Source organism: Copadichromis virginalis, linkage group LG1 (genome assembly GCF_057382275.1).
Source record: "Copadichromis virginalis isolate Kocher_CV1m ecotype Utaka linkage group LG1, C_Virginalis_male_GT1.1, whole genome shotgun sequence".
Classification (NCBI taxonomy): Eukaryota; Metazoa; Chordata; class Actinopteri; order Cichliformes; family Cichlidae; genus Copadichromis; species Copadichromis virginalis.
In genome coordinates this window covers 5,265,018-5,288,777 of record NC_140618.1, presented here as the reverse complement: position 1 = coordinate 5,288,777, position 23,760 = coordinate 5,265,018, and the positions used below count along the sequence as shown (strand labels likewise).

The 23,760-nt window shown below is 39.4% G+C and overlaps 2 protein-coding genes across 4 annotated transcripts; both read right to left on the bottom strand.

Moving 5' to 3' along the window:
- Positions 1-302: 302 nt before the first annotated feature.
- LOC146718200 (adhesion G protein-coupled receptor G1-like) lies at positions 303-17,736 on the bottom strand. Of its 3 annotated transcripts, XM_085434136.1 has the most exons (15): positions 17,471-17,736; positions 15,827-15,959; positions 15,594-15,636; positions 15,303-15,436; positions 14,924-14,978; positions 14,088-14,172; positions 13,817-13,945; positions 11,879-12,028; positions 11,747-11,801; positions 11,576-11,667; positions 10,810-10,928; positions 6,499-6,779; positions 3,353-3,446; positions 2,922-3,250; positions 303-2,835 (listed from the first exon to the last, which is right to left on the bottom strand). In XM_085434136.1, exons 4-15 carry the CDS (start codon positions 15,358-15,360, stop codon positions 2,711-2,713), a joined length of 1,572 nt encoding a protein of 523 aa, XP_085290262.1. In that variant the 5' UTR covers positions 15,361-15,436; positions 15,594-15,636; positions 15,827-15,959; positions 17,471-17,736; the 3' UTR covers positions 303-2,710. The 3 variants fall into 3 exon arrangements, with proteins under 3 accessions (XP_085290262.1, XP_085290099.1, XP_085290179.1); XM_085433973.1 differs by having other exon boundaries at positions 15,303-15,636; XM_085434053.1 differs by lacking the exon at positions 17,471-17,736 and having other exon boundaries at positions 15,303-15,636; positions 15,827-15,996.
- Positions 17,737-19,146: 1,410 nt separating this feature from the next.
- On the bottom strand, positions 19,147-23,760 carry LOC146718199 (adhesion G protein-coupled receptor G2-like). The gene is made up of 5 exons (XM_085433859.1): positions 23,679-23,760; positions 23,322-23,590; positions 20,548-20,653; positions 19,588-19,916; positions 19,147-19,499 (listed from the first exon to the last, which is right to left on the bottom strand). The coding sequence occupies exons 1-5, from the start codon at positions 23,693-23,695 to the stop codon at positions 19,387-19,389; spliced, it is 834 nt and encodes a 277-aa protein (XP_085289985.1). The 5' UTR covers positions 23,696-23,760; the 3' UTR covers positions 19,147-19,386.

The following is a 23,760-nucleotide window of genomic DNA, read 5'->3' as shown; positions in this document are numbered from 1 at the left end:
ATTCTATTTTATTATGCTTTTATTGAATGTGTTTTGTCCTTTCCCCTGGTATCAGAGCTCGGATACTGACAGTAGTGGCCAGAAGTTTACATACGCTCATCACTGGCATGAATGTCAGTGGTAAATTTGGTCTTTTAATTATTTATTTGAATTGTTTTTTAAGTTATTCTTTAAGTTAAATTATTCAGATGTGTCACCACTTTCTCGAGGTCTGAGAATACCTAATCTGTCACCCTCATATGAGAGGAAATTGGTTTGGATGATTACACCAGGAATCCTCACACAATAACATGCATGCAGAGTGACATGTCAAAGATCATATTCAAGAGACAACCAGCACATGTAAGATTTCATTTATAATACATGATGTGAATCATATTATGCCATTTCTAAAAGATTTGATGAAAGCCCACAATGTAAATAGCTGACCTGACTGGCTACCTCCCTGGAATTTTTAAGGCAGAGGTAACAATGTTTAAAACAATAACAATAATAATATTTATATTTATAACAAGGTGCAATAATAATTAATGTGCAATAATAACAGTGTGCAATACAAATACACTTATTCTTCTTTTTTATACTAAGTTAATATACTGTGTTGTGTTGTTTGTTGCGTTGTGATGTGTCATATCGTGTCGTGTTGTGTTATATGTAGTGCCGACGTAGGACAGTTTTCCAATTTCATTGTACTACTGTACTATGTATGACTGTGCAATGACAATAAAGAGTTATCTTATCTTATCTTATCAGTGTAGAAAAACATCTTAGAAGATGTGGACAGGGTTCTGCGTAAGAGAGACTCAGCAGGCTTCCTAGCAAACTGTTTCCTCTATTTCCATCTATAACCTGAAACGTGTTTCTTGGTATATCCTGTGCTAAGCTTAAACAACATCACACACTGTTTGATCCAAACAGCATGTACTACATAGTGATGTTGCACTACTCCTGACAGTTTCAGGAGCTAGGGGTGGGATATAAACACCTTTATCAGCAGGAGACAGAAGTGCATCATTGGCCATCCAGGTAAAAAGCAGATCATGGAGTCATGCATGAAATGCATGAGCAATTCATAAGAGTTCAGTATGGGGGCCCCACAGGGAACGGTTCTGGCACCGTTCCTCTTTACCATCTACACTGCAGACTTCTTCTACAACTCCACCCAGTGCTTCCTGCAGAAGTTCTCTGATGACTCTGCAATAGTTGGCCTGATCACTGATGGGGACGGCAGGGAGTACAGACGACTGACCCAAGGCTTTGTGGACTGGTGCCTGCAGAACTACCTCCAGATCAAGACCAGTAAAACCAAGGAGCTGGTGGTAGACTTCTACAGGCACAAACGTCCTCCACTGCAACCACTGAACATCCAAGGTATTGATATTGAGACTGTGGACAGCTAGAGGTACCTTGGTGTTCATCTGAACAATAAACTGGACTGGACTCATAATTCAGACGCCCTCTACAGGAAAGGGCAGAGCAGGCTGTACCTGCTGCGGAGGCTCAGGTCTTTTGGAGTGAAGGGCCGACTCCTGAAGACCTTCTATGACTCTGTGGTGGCCTCAGCCATCTTTTACAGTGTGGTCTGCTGGGGGGCAGCATCTCTGCTGGGGACTGGAAGAGACTGAACAGGCTGATCAGAAGGGCCAGCTCTGTTCTAGGATGCCCTCTGGACGCAGTGGAGGTGGTGAGTGACAGGAGAATGGTGGCTAAGCTGTCATCCCTGTTGGACAACATCTCCCACCCCATGCAGGAGACTCTGAGAGCACTGAGCAGCTCCTTCAGTGGCAGCTGTGGCACCCACAATGTGGGATGGAGAGATTTTGCAGGTCTTTCCTCCCTATTGCTGTCAGACTCCACAACAAAGACTTTAACTGAACAAACACACACATCCACACATGTGCAATAGCAATAACACTAAGTACAATACTCTTTTCTGGCATCGTTGTATTATACTCAATTGTATATAGCATTTGTATTCTATTTTATTCAATTGTATATAGTATTTTATTTTATTATATTCTATTGTGTACAGTTGCGCACAGTATCTATTGATATCTTATTCCAGTGTTTTTCTTTTTTCTAATTTTCCATGTAACTTTCCACTCTCCACTGCTGTAACAAAACAAATTTCCCACACGTGGGACTAATAAAGGTTATCTTATCTTATCTTATCTTCATGCATAAAAAAAGAAGAAGAGTGTCTCCTGTGGGTATTGCTGCCACCTTGTGGCACCTGCCACCTGGTTAGACTTCTTATGTCAGGTCATGATGATGGAGTTGAATATTAACAGTATCAGTATCTGGGAAGAATTGGGGAGATTAAATACAATGTATTTTAAAATACTCTTAATGTATATAGATCATTTAGAGATTACTCTAGTTGTTTTTCCTTTTTACCTGAAAGCTGCTATAAATAATAACTTAATTATAAGTAGGTACAGCACTAGGAACGATTTATCAGAAAGACCTCAAAGGGTGATGCAATGTAAACTCAAAGAGCCACTCATTACAACCAGGTTATACAGAAGAGCATCTCTAAGTGCACAATACATCAAAAAAAGCAAACAAAGCTTCAAATGACGCGTCAACTATTAAATCAGTCGTCGATTTTGATAGTCGACTAATCGTGGCAGCCCTATTGGTTATACTGAACTACATATCAATAGAAGCGCAACACCTAATATAGGTCATGGATAATGCATTAGTCTTTTCAGTTTCTGCTGTTGAAACTAGTAGTCATCATTTTCTGAGAGGAAGAGTCTCTGATTGATGAGTTATTTTCAGGTTGAGATTTTGACCAGGCCATCGCCACAGACCACAGGAAAATAAATAGACCTGTGAAGAGAGAGACATAGTTTGTCAGTTCTTCTATTAAATGATCAAAGTCCAGTTAATCCTTGACATGATGATCACATACTAACCTTGAAGGGAGTTCAATACGGTGAATACGTAGATCCCAGCGAGTGAAACGTATGTAGTGCTGGCTAACCCCCAAGGTAACCCAAGCACACAGCTGAGGCCCAGCACTGTGACACAGTCCTTCCATAACCTCTTCTTTCTCTCTTTGTTTATCTTCTTCCAGTCACTGCTGCTTCCAAAGCTTCTATCACCCCTTCTTAGCTCCAACATCTTAAACACCACCAGCCCCAGCATGCAGGCATTGAACACAACCACCAAGAAAGGAAAGGCCACGGTAGTGATGTAGCTGACTACGAGGAGCTTTTGTTCAGACTCGTTGCTCATCCAGCACCTGCTCATTAATAAAGAAATTAAAAAAACAGCATGAATTTGCTAAGAAATAAAATCTCCTGGCTCACTCTAATATAAAATGATACCAAAGATAGGTTCTTACATGTGTTGTGTTAAATTGCTGTTGCTGTATTTCAGAGTGTATTTGCCATAAACACGTGAAATCCCACAAACAGCTGCAACCAGTGTAGGAAAACCTGAAAACATGGAAGACAGAATTAATGTCAGCTGAGTGTTCTTTAGGACAGCGTGAGGCATTATTGTCACTGTTCCTCTGCTTTAAGGTCCCTTTTCACATTTACCCCCCCCCCAAAGAATGCAAATTTCAGTTCGCATCACCTCAGTAAGACCATGTGAAAATTAAAACAAATCATCCAAGGTGAACTTAAACATCTTTGTTGCCCTTTTGTTAAGACATAGAAAAACGCACCAGACAAACATACTGCAAAAGGAAATGGTCGCCTTAAATGCATATATTGTATAAACTCAAAATGCGCATTTCACTTAAGAATTAAGATGTGAAAATGTGATCAGATCAACTTGTTAGATATTCATTTCCTATTGAAAAAAACAAACAAAACAGAAATAAATAAGTCTTCTCATCAGATATTGATGCTTCTTTCCTGTATGACACAAAAAATAGGAGACAGATGTTTGTTTGTTTTTTAAGTTAATTCCTAATAAAACTAACTGTAAGATGTTTAACTACATTGCTGTTTGCATTATTGCTGAAGTCCTAAATGATCACCTTTAAAGTGTTTGTGCTAATAACATCATGTACAGTCAGACAGGCATGGAGAACAGCACTGACTGCAAGAGGCTTTGAATAGATCACATAGTTCAATTCAATATATAAGACTTTAAGAACGCACAAGCATCTACTTAAAATTTTTTATTTAATCTATCATCTATGATATTATCACGTACAATTCTAATGCATTGTGGCGAGCTCAGACAAAGAGGAGGCAAAGGGATCGTTTGGTCTTGCTTCCCACAGAGTTAGCCAGGGAGCACAGCCGTTTATTAGCATTCAACAGGAAACACAACGCTGCTAACTCAACTGCTCGGCGTAGCTCTAGCATAACAACAACCACAAGAAAAAGGCGCTCTCTCCACCCAGAAACACACAGTCGCAGAGAGAGAGAGCATCACCTGTAACCATGGCAACATAACGCTGCCGCCTGGAACAACAAAACATAGCTGTCAAACCCCAAACAGCCCTGACCCGCTACAGTATTTTGTTCATCTCCCTTAAATAAACAGGCAGCCTTAAAGTATGAAATATTCATTTATAAAAACACATATAAATGTATCTACTGTCTCAGCCACTGAGACAGTAGATACAGGCCTTATTGTGGCCTCATTGTGAGCTTGAAGACATTTATAATGTTTAAGTAGTTTAATGTGTAGGTGCTGACGATAATCACATTGTGAATGAAAGCCGGGGAACTTTGGTAGCAAGTGGCTATTCTTTGTGACCGAATGGATCGGTCCCTCATATTATCATTATTTCACCCAAAGGCACTAAGTTAATACTTAGTGCCTGCAGAAATACATAGAAATATAAACAGTACTTGGTGACAACTTTGCTTTTAGCCTTTAACCCTCTGGGGTCCAGGGTATAATTGGCCATTTTTGACTACTTTTTATTTGGCGTCTATATTTCACCTTTAAAAACTGTTTATCTTGCCCATCTGTTATGTTCTCATTTTGACATACTGTATAAGCACAACTGATCTAAATTCAGACTTGAAATGCAAATAGAAATTGTACATTTAAAAAAAATATGCACAAGTTTTGCAAACAACAAAGTTATATGGTACTATTTACACCCAAAAATGCAACCAAGGCTAAGACGTTTTTATATAACCATTTAAAACTACTTACAGAACAGTAAGGTGTTCTGCACCAAATAGGAAGGCACACAAATTCTTTATGCAACTCCAAAATATAATTTGTATCCACTAAGACAGAGGAGAACAGCACAGGGATAAACCTGCAGGTCTGACAGCAGGTGTGTCACTCCTGTTTTCCACCTGGAGACAGCGTTTACACTGCGATCTGCCTTTTGTGGCTTTTTTGCAGCAACTGTGACATTCTCTAGTAGAAGTGACTCACAAAACAAAACAACGACTACACTACACACTAACTACACAAGATAACACACTAACGTGAGACTCCAAACATGGTAAACGTCACAAATCTATCACGTATCTATCAAAACTCACTTTCTCTTTCTTTCGCTCACTTGCTCTCTCTCGCTGGTGTCACTCCTAAAACTTCCCCCTCTTCCTAAACAACCAAATGCCACATTTTTTGATTGGTCGAAATGGTACATTTTTCCACCAATAGGGAAGGAGTATTTTTTCTTTTCCTTTTTTTTCACTCCCAGGCTGAGAGTGATTGCTAGTGCTGTTTGTTCCCCCTGCAAACACCACTGTTTTATTAAGAAAAAAACATTGCGTGTATTTTTTATCATACCTCTGGTTTTACATGGCCGATCAACACAATTTAAAAACTGGTGTATAGTTTGAAGTCCGCACTTTCGACCCAAATTGAAATTTTGTTTTTACATTTTGCGACTCATTTTATTTCTCTATCTGATAAGAAAACTATTCAATCAGAATGTTATTTGTGGTGATGACATACAGTTACACTTTCAAGCACTTTTAAGCACCACATCTGAAATTCAAGCACTTTTCAAACCTTGAAAAGACAATATTAAAATTCTATCATTTTCAAGGATTTCAAGCACCTGTACGAACCCTGTCCTTAAAATTTTGTGCCCCATGCTGACTGCACAGGTGATCTTACCAACAGCTGTTGATTCTAAACAACAGAATAAATTAGAATGACTAAAGCTGAACAATATACAATCGTCCATATCAGATCGTCTGTTTCACAGTATTATTATCTGAACTTAAAACACATCTCTCTTAGACAGGCTTTTCAGTTAAGGCCTAATTTATAACAGTGTCATTTAATTACTTTTAAAATACATACAAGACATTTCATGATTCGTGATTTTTTTAAGTAGTTTTGTACCTATTTGCCCTAGTGTTTGGTCAGTGTCTGTTGTGCTTAAATACAGTAGGTTATGCAAATAAGGCGAATTTACTTGACATCACAATACATCAGAATAAAGGGTTTAAGCCTTTATTGTGATGTAACACTTCAACACAATCCACTTTCATTTAAAGATTTGTGACAGTGTATTGCAGAGCAGCGTCCCACCTAAACGACACTCACCCCATCCAATCAGGCTGAGTTTGAGCAGGTACCTCCTCACATAGATGTTGAAGACCCGGATGAGCAGAAGGTAGAGGTGGAACCCCTCCAGAGCACTCCAGGTCAGGGTGGCCAGCAGGGACCAGTGTAAAACCAGACCCAGTACCAGGCAAGATGAGCCGTCCTCTTTTTCCTTCAGTAGTTGGGCCAGGAGGCTGGACAGCAGGAAGGTGAGATGGAGGCAGAACATCGCCACTGTTAGCTGCATGTGCAGACTTATGGATTTCTCAGGATGCCGCCGACTAAAACAGAAACAGAATTATTCTCTTGTTGCCAACTGTGGAGATAGTGGATATTATCTTGCCTTTTTAGATGTGAGATGATGGTAATAACTCCACACTAATGCAGCAGATAAAACTATATATAAGAAAGGCCATGAGGCTGTAGCCTCACTTCTCTAATGGTCTCTTAACTAGATGTAGCCACAAAGTTCACTTAATACCACACTTTGAGTAGCAGTCGCCTCATTTGCATCATATAATGTTAGAAATGTAACAGAATATGGGTTGAACTGAAATGGGAAAATCAACAAATTCATTAAACAAACAAATTACAAAGACAAACATGACAAAATCACTCTCAGGCAGATATATTAATGTACACAACATTTCTTTAATTAATTACTTTACAAATTTCATTCACAATCACATTTTTTTAACCATTAATATTATTGAGTTTGTTTTCTTAATGTTCAGGGTTTTTTTTATGGCATTTCCAGGCCCTCGTAGCAGTGTTTCTTTGAGGCTACTTGACAGAAGATGTCTCTGGGGAAGTGACTACATTTTGTTTATACCAGTATCAACATGTTGAAAAAAAATAGTTCCCAAAATGTAAGCAGCAACTGAGCTTTTGTGACGCAATCTCTGCAACCTCACACTGTCACTGTCACGGATCCAGCTCTGGAGGACTCGGGGTCCGTGAGCAGTTTTGACTGTTGATGTTATTGTTGTTATTATTATTATTTTGGTGATGTGTGTGTTTTTCTGCACTGTGCTGTGTTAGTCTGTGTCCCACTCATATGTATAGGCAGGGTATGGGTGTGTATGTCTGCGGGTGTGGCTGGAGGATGGAGCTCAGCCACCTGCAGGCCTGAGGGGTGTGGCCCTGCGGAAGGACTGGCCACACCTGAAGTTCATGCCACACCTGTTGGTGATCAGGGCTCGTCGGGGGAGCTACTTAGGAGAGAGTTGGAGCTCCCACCGGCGCGGGATCATTGAGTTATCGTACCAAGTCAGTGTGTGTTAGCTTAGGTCTGTGCTGTGCGTATATGCCCGCCGAGGGTTAGTGTTGACGGCTGCGTCTCTGGTTTCCCTACAGGAGGAGGAGTGGTCCGGAGAGGCAGCACGCACGGGGGTGCGGAAACACAACAGCGGGGAGCACGAGCACAGATATCGGAGGGAAGCACGCACACGGGGTTCGAGGGAGCAACGGGGAGTTATTGTATTTACAGCCTTTTCACTGTAAATAAAGAGCACTGTTTGCATCGCAGAGTCTGCGTTTTGGGTCCTCCTTTCCCCACATCCCCACGGTCTGCCAGCCAGACCGTGACACACACGCTCATCATTCTTTGCAGAGACAACTGTTAAAGGAAGAGGGATGTTTCTTTATACAGGGAACTCTGACAAAAGTTAGCAAATACATCTGTAGCAAAAGTTCGACCCTTTAGTTCATAAACAGCACAGTAGGAACTCACAGTATCTGTGTCCTCAGAGGTTTTTGCCACAAACCAGACTCAGATATACTCTGTCAGAGTATTACAGGCTATTAGTAAGTTCTTTGGTGATGCAGAGTATGAGTGCATTCTATTTTATTTTATGTAATTACATTGCTGTGGAGACACACATAGGAGAGTTAGTCTGAGTCAAGAGTTTCTTCTTTCCCTACAGAGCTCTACAGATACCAGCTGTTTATGTAAATGGAAGCGGTGTAATACTGCAAACATCAGGATATGTACTGCTGCAGTGGAACTGTGGATAAATTCACTCCATGTATTCTATTTGCCAAACAACAACAGTTGTTTTATACAGCAGTGTTTAATCATCCACAAGTCAACATGTCAGCTACTCCTCAGATAATCGCTGACCTAATGCACAAACTGGACTCTATTTGCTCCATTTGCTAAATTCCTCCTTGTGAGACTTTAATTGTTGCAATTTAAAGAAGACTCTGCAGTTAGCAGAAGGTACAGCTATGACTTCATTTCATCAGAGTACTCGGGAAGACCAAAGTGAGTCAAAAACAGCTCATGACTTTTTACAGAAAGTACTGTATCACATTGTGCAGAAACTACGGCCTCTCTACAGGACTTACTCAATTTAGCAGGATTGAGTAAATAATCTTGGTCTCACTTTTGACCTGTTGCCACCTGAGAAACAGCGTCAAAAGCAGTTTACTTCTCAGTGCCATAACAACATTGAACCTCAAGATATACTGCCCCCCTCGATTCCCCTAGTACCACCACCTTTTCCCACTCCTCTTCTTCCTGTAATAAGTTGTCTTCTGTATAATATCATAGCCAAAACTAATATTGTGAAAAAACGGGAAATACTTGCACCATCATGCTACTCCATTACATTTTATTAAATGTATGTATATTAACTGTATGGGTTCCCTTTGCTTGTCTTTGCCTGAAGGGCCACCATGCACCAGGTGTCATGCAAAGCTAGTTATCCCTGACAGAATTAGTTTCTCCCCCGTTGGGAGCGCAGGAGACACAAATGCTGTAGGAGATAACTACCTTGGCACAACAGGTGTCAAAGCACTGACACCATTTGTTCATTTTTTAAATACTGCCACTGGATTGTTCAATCAACTTTCTTAATGTGACCGGCTCCCCTCTACCTTCTCACGCACCTTGTGAAAAAGTTTATTGTGGAAGAAGTGGTGAAAAGGTGGAGCTGGAAAGCTGAGAGAAAACAATAAAAAAAACTAAACTAAACATAAATGCAGCAAAATGTGTCAAAGTAACGGCATGTAAGCCGTCAGGGTTGCCTGACTGTGAACCAGCAACAAATAGTAACCAATCCTTACAGGTTGCTGGTGCTGCTGCTAACACCAGCTGTGGAGAAGTGAGGAAGCAATGGAGGAATGTGAAATGAAAAAATGTTTTTTTCATACTAGTGAATCTTTCTCAGAATCATTTTGTCATGTCACTAGAACAGGCTGAAACCATCTTGAAAATGGTGAATATTAGGACAGCTGCTGGCCCCCGATGCCATCTAGCTCAGTGAGGATTTTTCTACAATCGTACAGAGATGTGTAGAGGGTGGAAACATAACCAGCATACAGAACAAATGAAATGTAACTGATGTGAAGTCATTTAGAAAAAAAACATATTAATCACAATACTATAAAAAGATGCAAGAAAACTAAATGAGTTAAGATCAGCTGTATTTACACATCTTGTGATAAAAAAAAAACTGATGAGGTTGTGTCCTCAACTGATGACAGATTAGAGCCACTGCTGTTTGCTTATAAAGTAAGCATTGATATAGATGATGATAAGCTCATTGTTCTAGATCATACAGCATATAAGCATCTTCTGCTTTTGATAAGGTGCAGCCCCATGTACTGATGGACTGACTGGCCTCTGAAATTATTTTACTTGATCAGATTTTAATGTTACATTTGAATTTTTTAACTGAGAAACTTGAATGGGATTTCTGTAAAATGTCCAACCCTCTCAAACCTATCAAACTCCAGCTCTCCTGAGGGCTGTGTTTTTTCTCCTCTGGTTTTTATCATGTACACAGACAGCTCCTAGACTTGAAGTTTCCTGATAACACTGCACTGCTGCCTCCTCTTCAGACCTCACAGTCAGGTCTGGCTGATGCTTTGCCTGCATTTGTTAAATGTTCGGAATGACGATTTCCTTAAACTTAACGTGACTAAGAGTGGGTCATTAATCACTGATTTAGGGGAAGACAGCTGGAAGCCAAAGGCTAGTATGAGCATCAGCCAGGTATAGAAGTCCAAATTGTGCATACTTTGCTTAAGAAGCAGTTGGAAACAACCTGGTACTTCCTTAATTTCTTCATCGTTTGAGATGCAAAATTCTTAAGAGTATCGGTTTGTTCTTATTTTTTCATCTCTTATTTTCATCTGCTGATGTTTGAGTGTGGGTGTTGTGGTCAGAGACCTTATCACTGAGCTGCTGTCACTAACGAACTCAATAGCTTTTATACAGTCTATTTTCTCCAGTTTCTCATTTGATCACAATTGGGAACTGAAAACTATAAAGTTTTAAATGTGAATAATATGATATCTACTCACTGTAGATAAATATAGATGAACAAACTGATCAGTGCGAAGGGGGCGGAGAATCCTGATCCAATGTAAGTGATGTAGTTTAGCTTGTCGGCATCAGCTTTTGTCACCGATATTCCTGGATTCTGCAACATAAAAAGATGAAGTTGTTGTTTTGAAATGTATTTTACATAAGAAATTTGTTTTAGTAGTAGACCAAGATTTGTTAATTTATCAATTGCTAAATTTCCATGTTAAGATGGCAAGACATTTTGGTGCAATACATGGTTGGGAATGTATCGGTTGGTTCACCCTTCATCACAACTATATGATGAGTTAATTATTTTTGTAAGTGATCCATGTGCTGGCAAAGCTTAAAATTAGAGTGACAGGTGTGCTGACCCATAGCCTTAAATTGTGACTTGATACCATGGTGGCTCCCTCTATCTTTTATACAATCTATGTGTAACACACTAGTTTGCTCATAGAATAGAATAGCCCTTTATTGTTATTTTACATGCACAACAAAGTATGTGTACAGTGAACTTATAACTATAATTATAATTTAAATATCATAATTATCATCTTTGAGTGTATTGCTGACATTTCAGTTCTGGTCATTTGGTTGTGGAAAGACTGGAACTAAATATGTGGCTATTTATACAGTATAAATTTGAGACAGCCTCTCAATTCAAATTGTTTATCAACATGTTTATCTAATTAAATATTAATTAGATAAATATGGTGTTTGCCAAAGGCTTTTATCATATGTAGGAAGAGATTTTCAGCTCACCACAAGCACAGCAAAGAAGCTCAGATGGTTGCAGCTGCAAATAAATTCATGTGCCGTGTAATTTGTGTCACAGCCTTCATTGCTCCAGTAACCTATAAAGAAAACATTCGGAGTAACTAAGTCATTTTATTTAGAAACAAAAACACTGAAGGTTGACATCTCCAGTAGTACCTGTTCCATCCTTTGCTGATGTTTCCTTCCAAAATACACACGTTCCACTTTCAACCTGGAATCAAAATGAACGGTAAACAGGTTGTTACATTTTCTATTTAAGATGTTCGTCCAACACTTTTGTCTTTTTACCTCTTTGTTGTGTTTGAAGGTTAACGTGATGGGTTGTGAGAGATTCTCGACTGCACGGTTTCCTGCCCGCACACATACGGCTGAGTCCCTAAATACTTTGCCATTTCTGCGGTGAATTTGTGGTATCCTACTTCTTTGGGGAGGACTCAGCTGAAAGGACGGCACATGACAGTTATGTTAGTGGCGCCTCCACCAATGAGTGATTTTATTAAACAAAAGTCTAGCAGTGTTGCCGGGTCTCGACTAACTCAGGCCACTGTTAGAAGTGATTGTGAACTGGCACTCAGGCGGACCACCTTTTCACAGAATGCTCTGTCATATCAGGGAGTGAGCTTCTGGAATAGTCTTCCACTGTCAGTGAGGGAAAGTACAAGTCTACCCATCTTTAAGAGTCACTTAAAAGGGCGGCTGAGGGACACACAAACATGTGATCATGTTTAATAATCATGCGTTATATTGGACGTGAAAAAGAGTTAGTGTATTACAAAAAGGGAAACAACTGTTAGTGCAATGGGTGAACGCAATATCACGATGGTCAGGGCATGTACAATACTGGGGTTTGTGCAATATAATTGATGTGTTTCCGTTATTGTTATCTATACTGTCCTCTGTGTCCACTCTCCTTGTCATTGTTTGTTCTAGTATAATGTGATCACTGTTTTTGTCCTTGTCACATGACCTGTAAATAGTGTCTCTGTATGTTTTTACTAACTTGTGTTTAACACCAACCTGCCAGAGGTTCTGCAGATGGAAATTAGCCCAAGCCTATAATCTGGCATATTTACATTTGTTAAAATGTTCATTAATATGTATTGCCCCTCTTTCTAAAAAATAAATAAATAAATAAAATAAATAAAATGTTAGGGTGGGATTAATATGAAAAAATGTATCTCAAATCTCAAAAACTAATCTAGCCTTTAATCCTGGCAGAGGACTTGTAGTTAAATTTCAAGATATTTTTTTTTAAATGTTGGCTAGTTGTAGCTACAGTTTGTACAGCCACAAGCGCAGTTTTATGAACAAAGTATTTGCATTTTGAAGATTTCTTTTATATTTCTCGCACTTACATGTTTCAGACCATTAAACAAATTGTAATTGTCATGATCCTGGGTCCTTTTGACCCAGCATTTTGTGTTTTCTCTTCGATTTTGGTTCTGTTCTTCCTTTGTTTAGTGTTTACTCTGTTCTGCCCGTGTGTTCCTGTTTTATTGTGAAGGTCTGCGTCTTATGTGAGTGTTTTCAGTTTGCCTCCCTAGTCTCGTTATGTTAATCACTCCCAGCTGTGTTTCCCACCTGTGTGTAATCTCCCTGTGTTCTCTGAGTGTATTTAAGTTGTATTTTCTGTCTTAGTAATTGCTGGTTCGTCTGTGTTGTTTCCCCTTGGTCTCCCTGCGTCTTCCCATATGTATTTCTCCGGACCTCCCTGCATCCTCGTTCTGGTTTGTCTTATTAGTTTACCCAGTTTAGGTTTCCAGTTTCATGTTTTGTCGCCACCGCTGTTTGTACTTACCCACCCCTGTTAATAAACACTCACCTGCACCAGAGCTGCTGCCTTTTGGGTCCTTCCTACATTCCACACGGCTTGCCCCGGCAATCCGTGACAGTAATATTAGGTAAAGGTAGCCAAAGATTGTTGTTGTGAGTAGCCTTTTTATAGAACTGTAGTCAGAATGCATTACTTTTCTGAAATAAACATTTTAAAGTCTAATAAAGTTGTTTGTACACTGGTTGAGGAATTTGTCATATAAGACAAATATAAGACAAACATTTTAGACTAAATTAAAGCAAACATTTCTCATTGTGGCCCTCAGTGAAAACAACTCTTTATTAAAGGAGCAACTTTTAATCATTTTTCATGATAAGCAACAGCTGATTGTGAAGAGACTCTGCTCGTGGGAATATTTAAGTTTTTTTTCTGTTGCTTTTAGCGTTACCAACCTTAAAATAACTGCTGTTTATTACAGAGGCCACCACCAGGACATCCACCTCAGGCACATTTCCTCTGCTTCTCTGGAGAGCTGATGATGGGATGTGAACTCTATGTTCAAATGTAGGACTCACATCAACCTAAAAAGCATACACGAAAACATAACTTTAAAAAATGTGTTGGTTGTCAGTAATTAGAGTTCATTAATACAAAAATACAGAAATTCAGATCAAATGTAACTTTTTCACTTCTAAAAAGCACTTCAGCTCCAAATGACCTCACCTCTTGAAGCGAGTCTACTTTGAGTTGTTTGATGCCTGTCATGGAGCGACCTGTTTTGCAGGTCATAATTCGATCCTCGTAACAACTACCAACAGATATTTAACATAGTTCAGATATATAAACATGCAAACAGGGATATAACTGAGGATAAAAAAGACAAACTAATGCAAAGAGATGAGAAGTAAGATCAATTATTTCATAGTGGACCTTTCTCTGCTATTTGATTACTTCATTTGTTCATGGATATACATTTAAAGGAGAAAAAATGAAACTGCAAGAATTTGAGATGAACAGAAATAGATTCTGTTGTATTTGGTTTAAGCATCCTTCAGTGCTTTTCAATTTGCACAAAATAATGCTGAGCTGTGAAACTCTGACAATAATTAAATAATAATGTCCATATTATCACAGTATCACATTCTACAGCTTTGTCAATTCCAAGCAGCTAACAAAATCCAAAAAGAAAAATAAGAAAGAAATATAAAAAGTACAGTAAATCATCCAAATAATGTTTCTAGATAAATCAAGTATGTAACAAGTTTAAATACACGACAACATACACAATACACTTAAACAATAATACAAAATTATGGTTATTCCAAAGTGTTACACTGTGTTCTTGTTTGAAACAGCAGTATTTGTTACAATGAGTATATGTTAGAGGCTGTATACTAATACTCTAATGATTCTTATTTGATGATGAAGCCATGTAAAACCACTGAAAAGCAGCCACTGTTGAAAACAATTAACAAGTACTGACAGCATTTATTCATTCATGTAGGACAATTTATTTTTCACAAACAGGAATGCGACATGTACAGTAGAAGCTGCATTACCCTATCCATGATGGGTCACTGTCTCGGCATTCTTTAAGAACATTTTCACAGAAGTCTGTCAAAGTAAAACACACAGAAAAGGAAAGACCAAAATTAGCATAATGAATACATTTAAACAAGACTGGAAGCTGATAAAACGTCTAAGTGGCATCTAACTCCAGAGACACATGAGAGACAAGATGTTATTTTACAAGTATTTGATCAGCACTTGATAAAATTGCAGGTAGTTTTGTGAAACTGGTTGACTTAGAGTCTTTAATAGCTATTGGTAACAAAGAAGCTGGGTAATTTTACTTTTTCAAGGATTCATGACTTTGAGATTCACTTCACAAGTATACTCCTTTCAACATAAGAGTGATAACATGGTAGGTTTACTCACCAATAGCTCGGGACATAGAAAAACAGAGGGCTGTTGTGATAAAAAGTATAATCCACATTGCGTCTCACTCATCAACAGATATAGATCTGCTGTAAGAGGTCCAGAGGGTATTTTTCCTTTCTGGTTGACGTTTGCTGAATGAGGGGGAGTTTCATATCTACATATATCACATGCTTTAACAGATCTGTGGTTCACAGCTCAGAAAAGGAAATGACTCACATCAGGCAATTTCTTTCAGTGCTACCACAATAATCAAGTACTTTTAAGTACTAAAGAAGTGCTGATACTTACAGCTTGCTGAGGAAGTAAAACAGGAACTTGCGCCACACCAGTTCTACAGGTTGCAGCACACAGTAAAATAAGATGCAAATCTTTGAAAATAAAGTCTTTGGAGGTAACTGGACTGCTGTATTTTTCTATTCTTCCTGACCTGTTTCTCTTTACATAGTCTATTTCATTTCTAATCAGAATAGCTCATGTATTATTCCAAAAATTCCGTTAGTAGTGGTTTGCTTTAAACTTACCTTAGATCTAATGAGGTTTGGTGTGATGGACTTGTGGTATTACAGGTTTATCATTTTAAGTAGTGGCAAGGAAAGTTTTCTGTTCTTCCTCTGCTAGTGGGTAACCAGATCGACAAGAAGATGTGTCAGACACCTTCATAAAGACATGCACAAATTATTCAAAATTATATATCAGGTCTAAGAACTTCAACAGATGTCATGAAAAGTGTAGCACTCCACCCGTTATACTGAGTCTAAACCCTCTTACATAATAATAATAATGATAATAATGGATACTTTATTGATCCCCATGGGGAAATTACTTGTTTTTCTCTGCATTTGACCCATTCACTCAGTGAAGCAGTGGGCAGCCCACTAAGCAGGCGCCCGGGGAGCAGTGTGTAGGGACGGTACCTTGCTCAGGGGTACCTCAGGGTAGCCGTTAAGTGGATTCGAACCGCCGACCTTCCGATCATAGGGCGACCACTTTACCTACTGAGCTATCCCTGCCCCATCAGTTTAGACCCACTATTTTGGGTGTTGGATTAGTTATTGCATCAGATTCCACAATGGTTTTGGTATGGACAGGAATCAAGGAAACTAACCATAAACCCCTTGCCTGCATGTTACACTTAAACACTAATGAAAGAATTGATCCCAGACAACTTAAGCACAAGAACAGAACATTTACTGTACTTTGGTGCAGCATAAAAATGTACAAAAACACACATTTTTTATAAATTCAAATGATATCACAGTTACTTTAGAAAATGAAATATCCATCCATCCATCCATCCATCCATCCATTCGCTTCCGCTTATCCTTTTCAGGGTCGCAGGGGCGCTGGAGCCTATCCCAGCTGTCATAGGGCGAGAGGCGGGGTACACCCTGGACAGGTCGCCAGTCTGTCGCAGGGCCAACACACAGGGACAGACATTCATTCGCACATTCACACCTATAGTGACAATTTGGATTATCCAATTAACCTATCCCCACAAGAAAATGAAATAGATATTTTAAATTAAATAATACCATATGAAATATTATTAAGCAACACAGAAGCAGGTTATCACATCTTGGTGGTGTTGTGCCAAAATGTGATTGCCTGTCAAAAACTGATTTTCGGTATTTACCAAGAAGCGATGGCCCGTAGTTACACTGCTACCCCCCCCCCCCCCCCCCCCAAACAAAAAAAAAACAAAAAAGCAAACCACACTTGTTGGCCTATGCTATGTGAAATGTGTCAAATATATCCCTCATGAATGATATCAAGTCATCTTGAGCCACAAACAACATTCCTATCACAAGGTAGAAGCCACAATCAGTTTTTGGCAAAGTGCCTTTTAGTTTACTGTCCAGTTAAAAAGTCTCGTTGACATTAAAAAAATGGCTTTTTAAGAGTAATCTGGCGAAGAGGACAACAGAAATTGCAACAAATATAGCAAGAGTTCTATAAAGATATTTTAAGTGGCCAAAAAGTACTGGACTGGTTATGTATGTACAGTAACATACATGCAGTCATAAAGATATAAAGTCATAACTGTTATTTTTATTTTTATGCATAACCCCTTTGTAAATCCTGTTCAATAAAGTCCCTTGACCAATATAAGTAAAGACACTGCACATAAAAATGGAAACACAGTGGCTCTGTCGGTGGCTGCTCACCAGTCCACTGAATCCAGTTCTCGGCTCCTCCTGAGGACACCGCGCTGTCTGTGCTACAGCGCGCCAGCAAGTCACTTTACAGCCCTCCGACGGTCCATATCAGGGTCCGCTGATCAGACGAGTTGTCGCGACCAACCTTTAACCTTAGCAGTTGCAGTTGAAAACACCTTTCTACACTGTGGTGCGACTCTCGGAAATGTCACCTCACACTGTTAACGTCTGGTCACACACAAACAAAGCCAAGTATGTCGCACGTGTTGAACTGACACCCGTGTGTTTCTCCGCTATACGTTCTCTCCTTCTCAGTCTCCGCTCAAAACTAATATGCTACCTTCACAGATCTCTAGAACATTCGAAGTTGCATACGAGGGAATTATATTTTGTGATTCATATGATAGTTTTGTTGCTCTAATTAACTACATTTACCTTTGTGACGTATTAAAATGCATATTACATTTAGATTATATTTAGATCACATGGGTTTAACTGTGAATACCATATATTATTGTTGCATTTAATCCCATGGGAATTTTGAGTACTTACTCCGGAATTCTCATCTCTTACCTTTGGCCCCTTTGGCCAAACCTCAGAGAACTATTACAACCCACTGAGGTTGAGAAAAGAACTGAGGATTTAAACATGTAGAAGTTAAGAAAGTTGATTTCTCTAAAAAATGTCAAACTGAAAACAGACCACTGTTGCACCCTTTATTTGAAGTCTGGAATAAATGGTGCATTAAATGCTGTAATAATAAAAATTGAGTCTCTCTGGACCACACCAGGAAAGGAAGAAAAGTTAAATCTCCATAAGGAGTTCATTGCAATGGATCTATTTTACTCTTTTTCCGGATCTTTTCCAGATGTTAATATTAGTTCACTAGCTCAGCTTTGCAAAATCCACAGTTCGGTAAATTGTTTATCATATGCATGGTATTACATATCTCAATGAATTCTGAATAAATCAGTCAGACCGACTTATCACACTGATGACATCACTATATTATAAATCGGTCTTATAAAGAATTGTTATCTATTTAACAGGGGGTTGTCCAAAGGTCACTGGGCTATTGGTGCATGTGCTGAAATGAAAGCACAGTTAACCTAACATTAACCTGGATGGATACAGAGATATTTTTCACTAGCATATTACATTTTGAAGAAATGGTCTAATTCTTCAGTGTGTCGTGTGAGAAAGTCTGAAAAGGGCAAAGTTAATCATGTGTTCAGGCCCATAGAAACTTAACAACACTTCAGTGGGGTGGTTGTGGTTCATGTGGTAGAGCAGATCAGCTACTGATTGGAAGGTTGGCGGTTTGATCCTTGGCTTCCCCAGTCTGCATGTCAAATATCCTTGGGCAAGATACTGACCCCAAGTTGCCCTCTGATATGTTAATTGGAGTGTGAATGTAGATTAGTTTGCACTTGAGCTTAGAAGTGCTTGGGTAAATGAGGCATGTTGTATAGAGTGCTTTATGTACTCCGGGAGAGTAGAAAAGCGCTATATAAGAATCAGTCCATTACCAGTCTACCATATATCATGTACAACTTTATTCAGAAGCATACATCAGAATATACTTTAATCTCTAAGGAAATTATGTGGGTTATAGTTGCTCCAAGACACTAACAGTAACAGACTAAAGTAATTAAATATGTTACAGAGTTTTTTTAAAAAAAAATTAAGAAATAGCTCTAATATATACAAATTGCTCAATTATACATATCAAGAATATTAGAGGTAAAATATATATGATTGACTAAACAGAAAAAAATAAATAAACAGAATATAAACAGAAAAAATATTAAATCATATAGACAATACAGACATACTATAAAGCAATAGTATTTAAAGTTTCAGTGTGTTTTTAAATCTAACATAACAGAAGATTACATGTAGAGCAGAAATGGTAGAGAGTAACTCTAATCAGATTTGATTTCTGTAGTTCTCACAGGAGCTGAAGATGTTCGGTCCTCCTTAGCCCTCTTTCTCTGCTTCTTTGCTGACAGACAAATCCACAGGAAGATAAAGAAACCTTATCAAGAAAACCAGAGAAACAAATGAACAGATCAGACACAAAATGCCCAAATCACTTGCACACAAACACAAACCACTAAACTGACCTTGTGTGGAGTTGAGGATACAGAAAAGGTAGAGAATGGGGTAGTTGATATATCCAGAACCCAGGAAGGCCAGGCCCCAGGTGGTACCCATCAGGCAGGTAAGACCAAACAATGTTAGGCCACTCTTACAGGATGCGTTAAGCCTCTCTCGGTCTCCCCACAATTTCCCCTTAGCTGTGGCTCCTGTCTTTAAGGTAGTCTGTAACACTTGTTTCATCTTACATATGCTAGAAGCCACTGCCGTGAGAATGCCAGTGTTAAAGATAAAAACAAGGGTGAAATATACCAGGTTCAAGGAGTAGAAGAAGGTGTCGTCAGTGATCCAGCAGCTGTAAAACAGGCAGAGCTGTCAAAGTACAGTTTCAAAATCTGTGGCTGCATAGTCTGCCTACAGTCCAGCATACAAAGAACAGAAACAGTATAATTTCATAATGATATGAAACTTGGTTGTTGGTACTTTATGGTTTCAGCAGTACGCACTTCTTTGTAAGACAGATCTTACTTTAATAGGCAGGAACATCCTGTAAAGAACATTTTTTCCAGTGCGTTATTTAATTTATTTGCTATCCTGATTACAAACTACATAATGTTCAGCAGGTTTTTAAATATGTCTGTGTGGCATGAAAATTCTCACCGTGGCTACGTCTACACTAGCCTGGATAAATTTGAAAACTAAAATGTGTCATCGTTTTCGAAAAGGCTCCGGGTTCGTTGTCTACACTGCGACGTGAAAACTGCATTTTCAAATGTATCTGCTTTGGAGAGTGTTTTCAAAATGCTCCATTTGCCAGTGTGGATGGAAGGCCAAAACGCTTTCAAATAAAAACGTATTCATGTGGACATGGCCTGTGTCATGTGTAGCAGACAGGTTGCCCTGCAAACTCAGTCATGGTTTTGGATTCCTATTGCTAAAGGCGCATAGTGCTAGTTTATAGTCTTGCCAAAAGCAGGTTTACTTACATCGAACTAGTTTGGTTGGTGTCAGCCATGGTCATCTGTTTAACTCCATAAAACTGTTTGCAATCCATCACTCCTACAGAGACTGCCACAATTACAGCAGGAATACCTAAGAAGCACACAATAAGACACAGACACAGTTTAACACCAAGTTATTTACTATCAAAGAGGCACCCAGCATATGAAAGACTTCATTCATAAGTTTAGGGAAATCTGGCAGTCAAGTGAGTCTGAAGAAGTCAGACATATTTCTAAGAGATGTTGTTCAATTTTAACAGTGTTCATTAATCATACAGTGAATGTAGAAGGAAATCTCAAAAGGGGTGGCTACTAGGGCTGTTAAGCTGGCATACACTGTGCGATTTTTTTCAGTCGCGTTATTCAGCTTCTGCTCAAACTTCACAATTGACTCAGAGGTGTTACATCCCCCAGGAGGATGTCTCTTCTCCCTACTAACTCTTTGTTTCATCTAGGCTCCACCTCCTCTGTCCTGATTGGATGCTGCTCAGAGTCCGGCTAATTGTTAATCAGCAGAGCACTACTTAAGGCCTGTGGAGCTGTGCTTCTGTGCCCTCTGGCCATTTTGGTTGCCATACCTGTACAGGCTGGCATGCCTTTGTGATTTGTATGAGCATTGTTGTTTTCATGTTCAGACTGCTTGTAGGGGAGAGCTGCCTTTTGTTTTGACATCCCGTTTTCTCCTGTTTATGTGTTGTTAGGTAGGTTATGGTTATAGGTTGTATATTTTGTTTTCTTTGGAGTTAGGTAAGTTTCTTTTATTTTTACATCAGGGATGTTTTGTTTGTTATGTTGGCCATGGCTCTCCCTGAAGTTATACCTCAGTCTGAACCCAAATCTCATCACCAGCATTAAATAAACCTTTTAAAGTTACCATCTTGGCTCCTCCTTCACTATCCACCTTTATGTTCGTCCCTTCAACCCCCTAGACTAGCCAGGGGACGTAACACAGGGGTTAATCATTCGTAGTTCACGATGCAGGTTCACACAGATTTCGCAGCTGCTCTGTTCCCAAGTTCTACTGCGTGACTGACAGCCTTGAGTTTGAAATCCGCTTCATAATCATGTCTCTTAACAGGTGTCATTTGTGGTCCTTATACACACACAATATGGCAATATTACGTTGAAGCACAGTACGTATCACTCTGCGAGGCTCCTGACTACGGTAGCCGTAATGCTCCGACAATTCCAGCAAGTGGTGCAGCAATGTAGCTTAACAAAGTCGTACTAAAACATTTTTGACAGATTTCTGAGTGCTGTGTACCACATAAAATCGGTCCGTGGTCAGTAAGCACAACCAGAATTTATAAATAAGGCGCACTATCGATCTTTGAGAAAATGAAAGGATTTTAGTGTAAGCTTATAGTCCGAAAAATACGGTATACGAGTTTGGTAAGGTGGTTTGTTTCGGGGCAGGAGGCTGGGAGACTTTGCGGTCTACAGCACGCAGTTTCACACAGTCTTCATTTTGCACTTTATGGCGCTGTTGTAAATGGTGAAAATACTATTAGTCCTCCAGCCTTTAGTCGGGATTAGGGGTGGGTTTTGATTATCGATTTATTGATTAAAATCGATTCTAGCTTGGATAGCGTGATATCGATTCATTAAAATGCTGAATCGAATTTTAAATATACATTTATTTTGCTCGAAACGCCTGAATCTCAGGTTAAACATCAAAAAACTTCAACAACCACCAAACAGCTAAAACAGTAAACGACAGCAGGTACAGGGATTCTGCACAAAGATGTAAACACAAAACGCGGACCCACCGACTGATCAGAATCAGTGAGATGTCGCCTTTCTCACCTGACAGCACGGGCATGGACACGCCGTCGGGGCTGAAAGCCGAAAGCTTTGTGTTTACGTCCTTTTTGCGCTCGATTCTGATGCTGCAGGTTTTTATCTCTCTCCAAACAATATTGACTGAACCAGCAGCAAAAGAAGATCGCTTCACATTTCGCTTCACATAAACATCGTCATGAATTCCCTCTGACTTTTGCTGTTTTGCTTCCACCATGATAAAATCATGCTTAGTGCAGAGCTCTCTCTCTCTCTCAGGAATTGTTTCCCGTCTAAAACGCTCTGTTTTCTGCATTATTCACTTGCTTCGCTCTCTAATAAAACCTCTGTAACTTTGCTCTGCTTCACTTCAGTAGCATCAGTTAATGTTCATATGCTGATTAATGGTTTTCTTGCAAGCAGTTGATCGTTGTTTACGTGCCTCACCCTCCCTCCCTCCCTCCTTGTTCTCAATTCTTTAACTTCCTCATTTCTATTTAGTGCATGGGGATCGGCCAGGCCTGGGAGCCATCGCCAGTCCCCTTCGAGGCCTTCCCCAAACCGCAGCTCAATTCGTGTCAAAGCATTCACTTTTACCTACCAGTACTTTGTCAAACCTAATATGAGGACGTGGGCCCAGCTAGTGAATTCAGTGAAGTAGAGAGGGGAGTCAGAGTAACGTAGCGTAGGCAAAAGTGGGAGAAAGAGAGGTAAACTTGCAGCTCCACAAGTATAATTATAACATAGCATAGACTATATCGATATAAACAATATTGTCACATCAAATATCTCTTATAAAAATATATCGATATATTTAAAAACTTGATATATCACCCAGCCCTAGTAGCTACCCATACTTTCACATTCAATAGTGATTGCAGCCATTGTCTACATGATCTCTGGTTCAGTGCAAGTTTCCTCATAAACCCTTTCCTCTTTTCTCATGTAGTAAATACCGTTGAAAATTTTGCAATACTCACCCCAACCCGCAAGTGAAAGTTTCAGTAGGTAGTGTTTGTAGTAGGTGTTAAACACCTTGATCAGCATTAGATAGAGGTGAAGTCCCTCTATGGCCATCCAGGTGAAACTGCAGAGCAAGGAGTAATGCATGAATGCTGCAACAAACACACACACGCCCTCTAGGTCCAGTGTAGCTCCCCACTCAGTCAGCAGGAAGGATGAATTGAGCAGAAACAAGGCCCCACTCAGGGATACGTGAATAGATAGTGAGTAGTCCAGTTTGTGGTTACTGAAGAGGAGACAAATAAAAAAACAATCAGATATGTGAAGTCCACAGACAAGCACATTATTATGCATGCTAATTTTATGATACATACCGACTGAAAGCATACATCAAAAGAGACAAAGCAGTAAAGAAAGCTGACAGACCGCAGCCTATGTAACTGATGTATGACAATA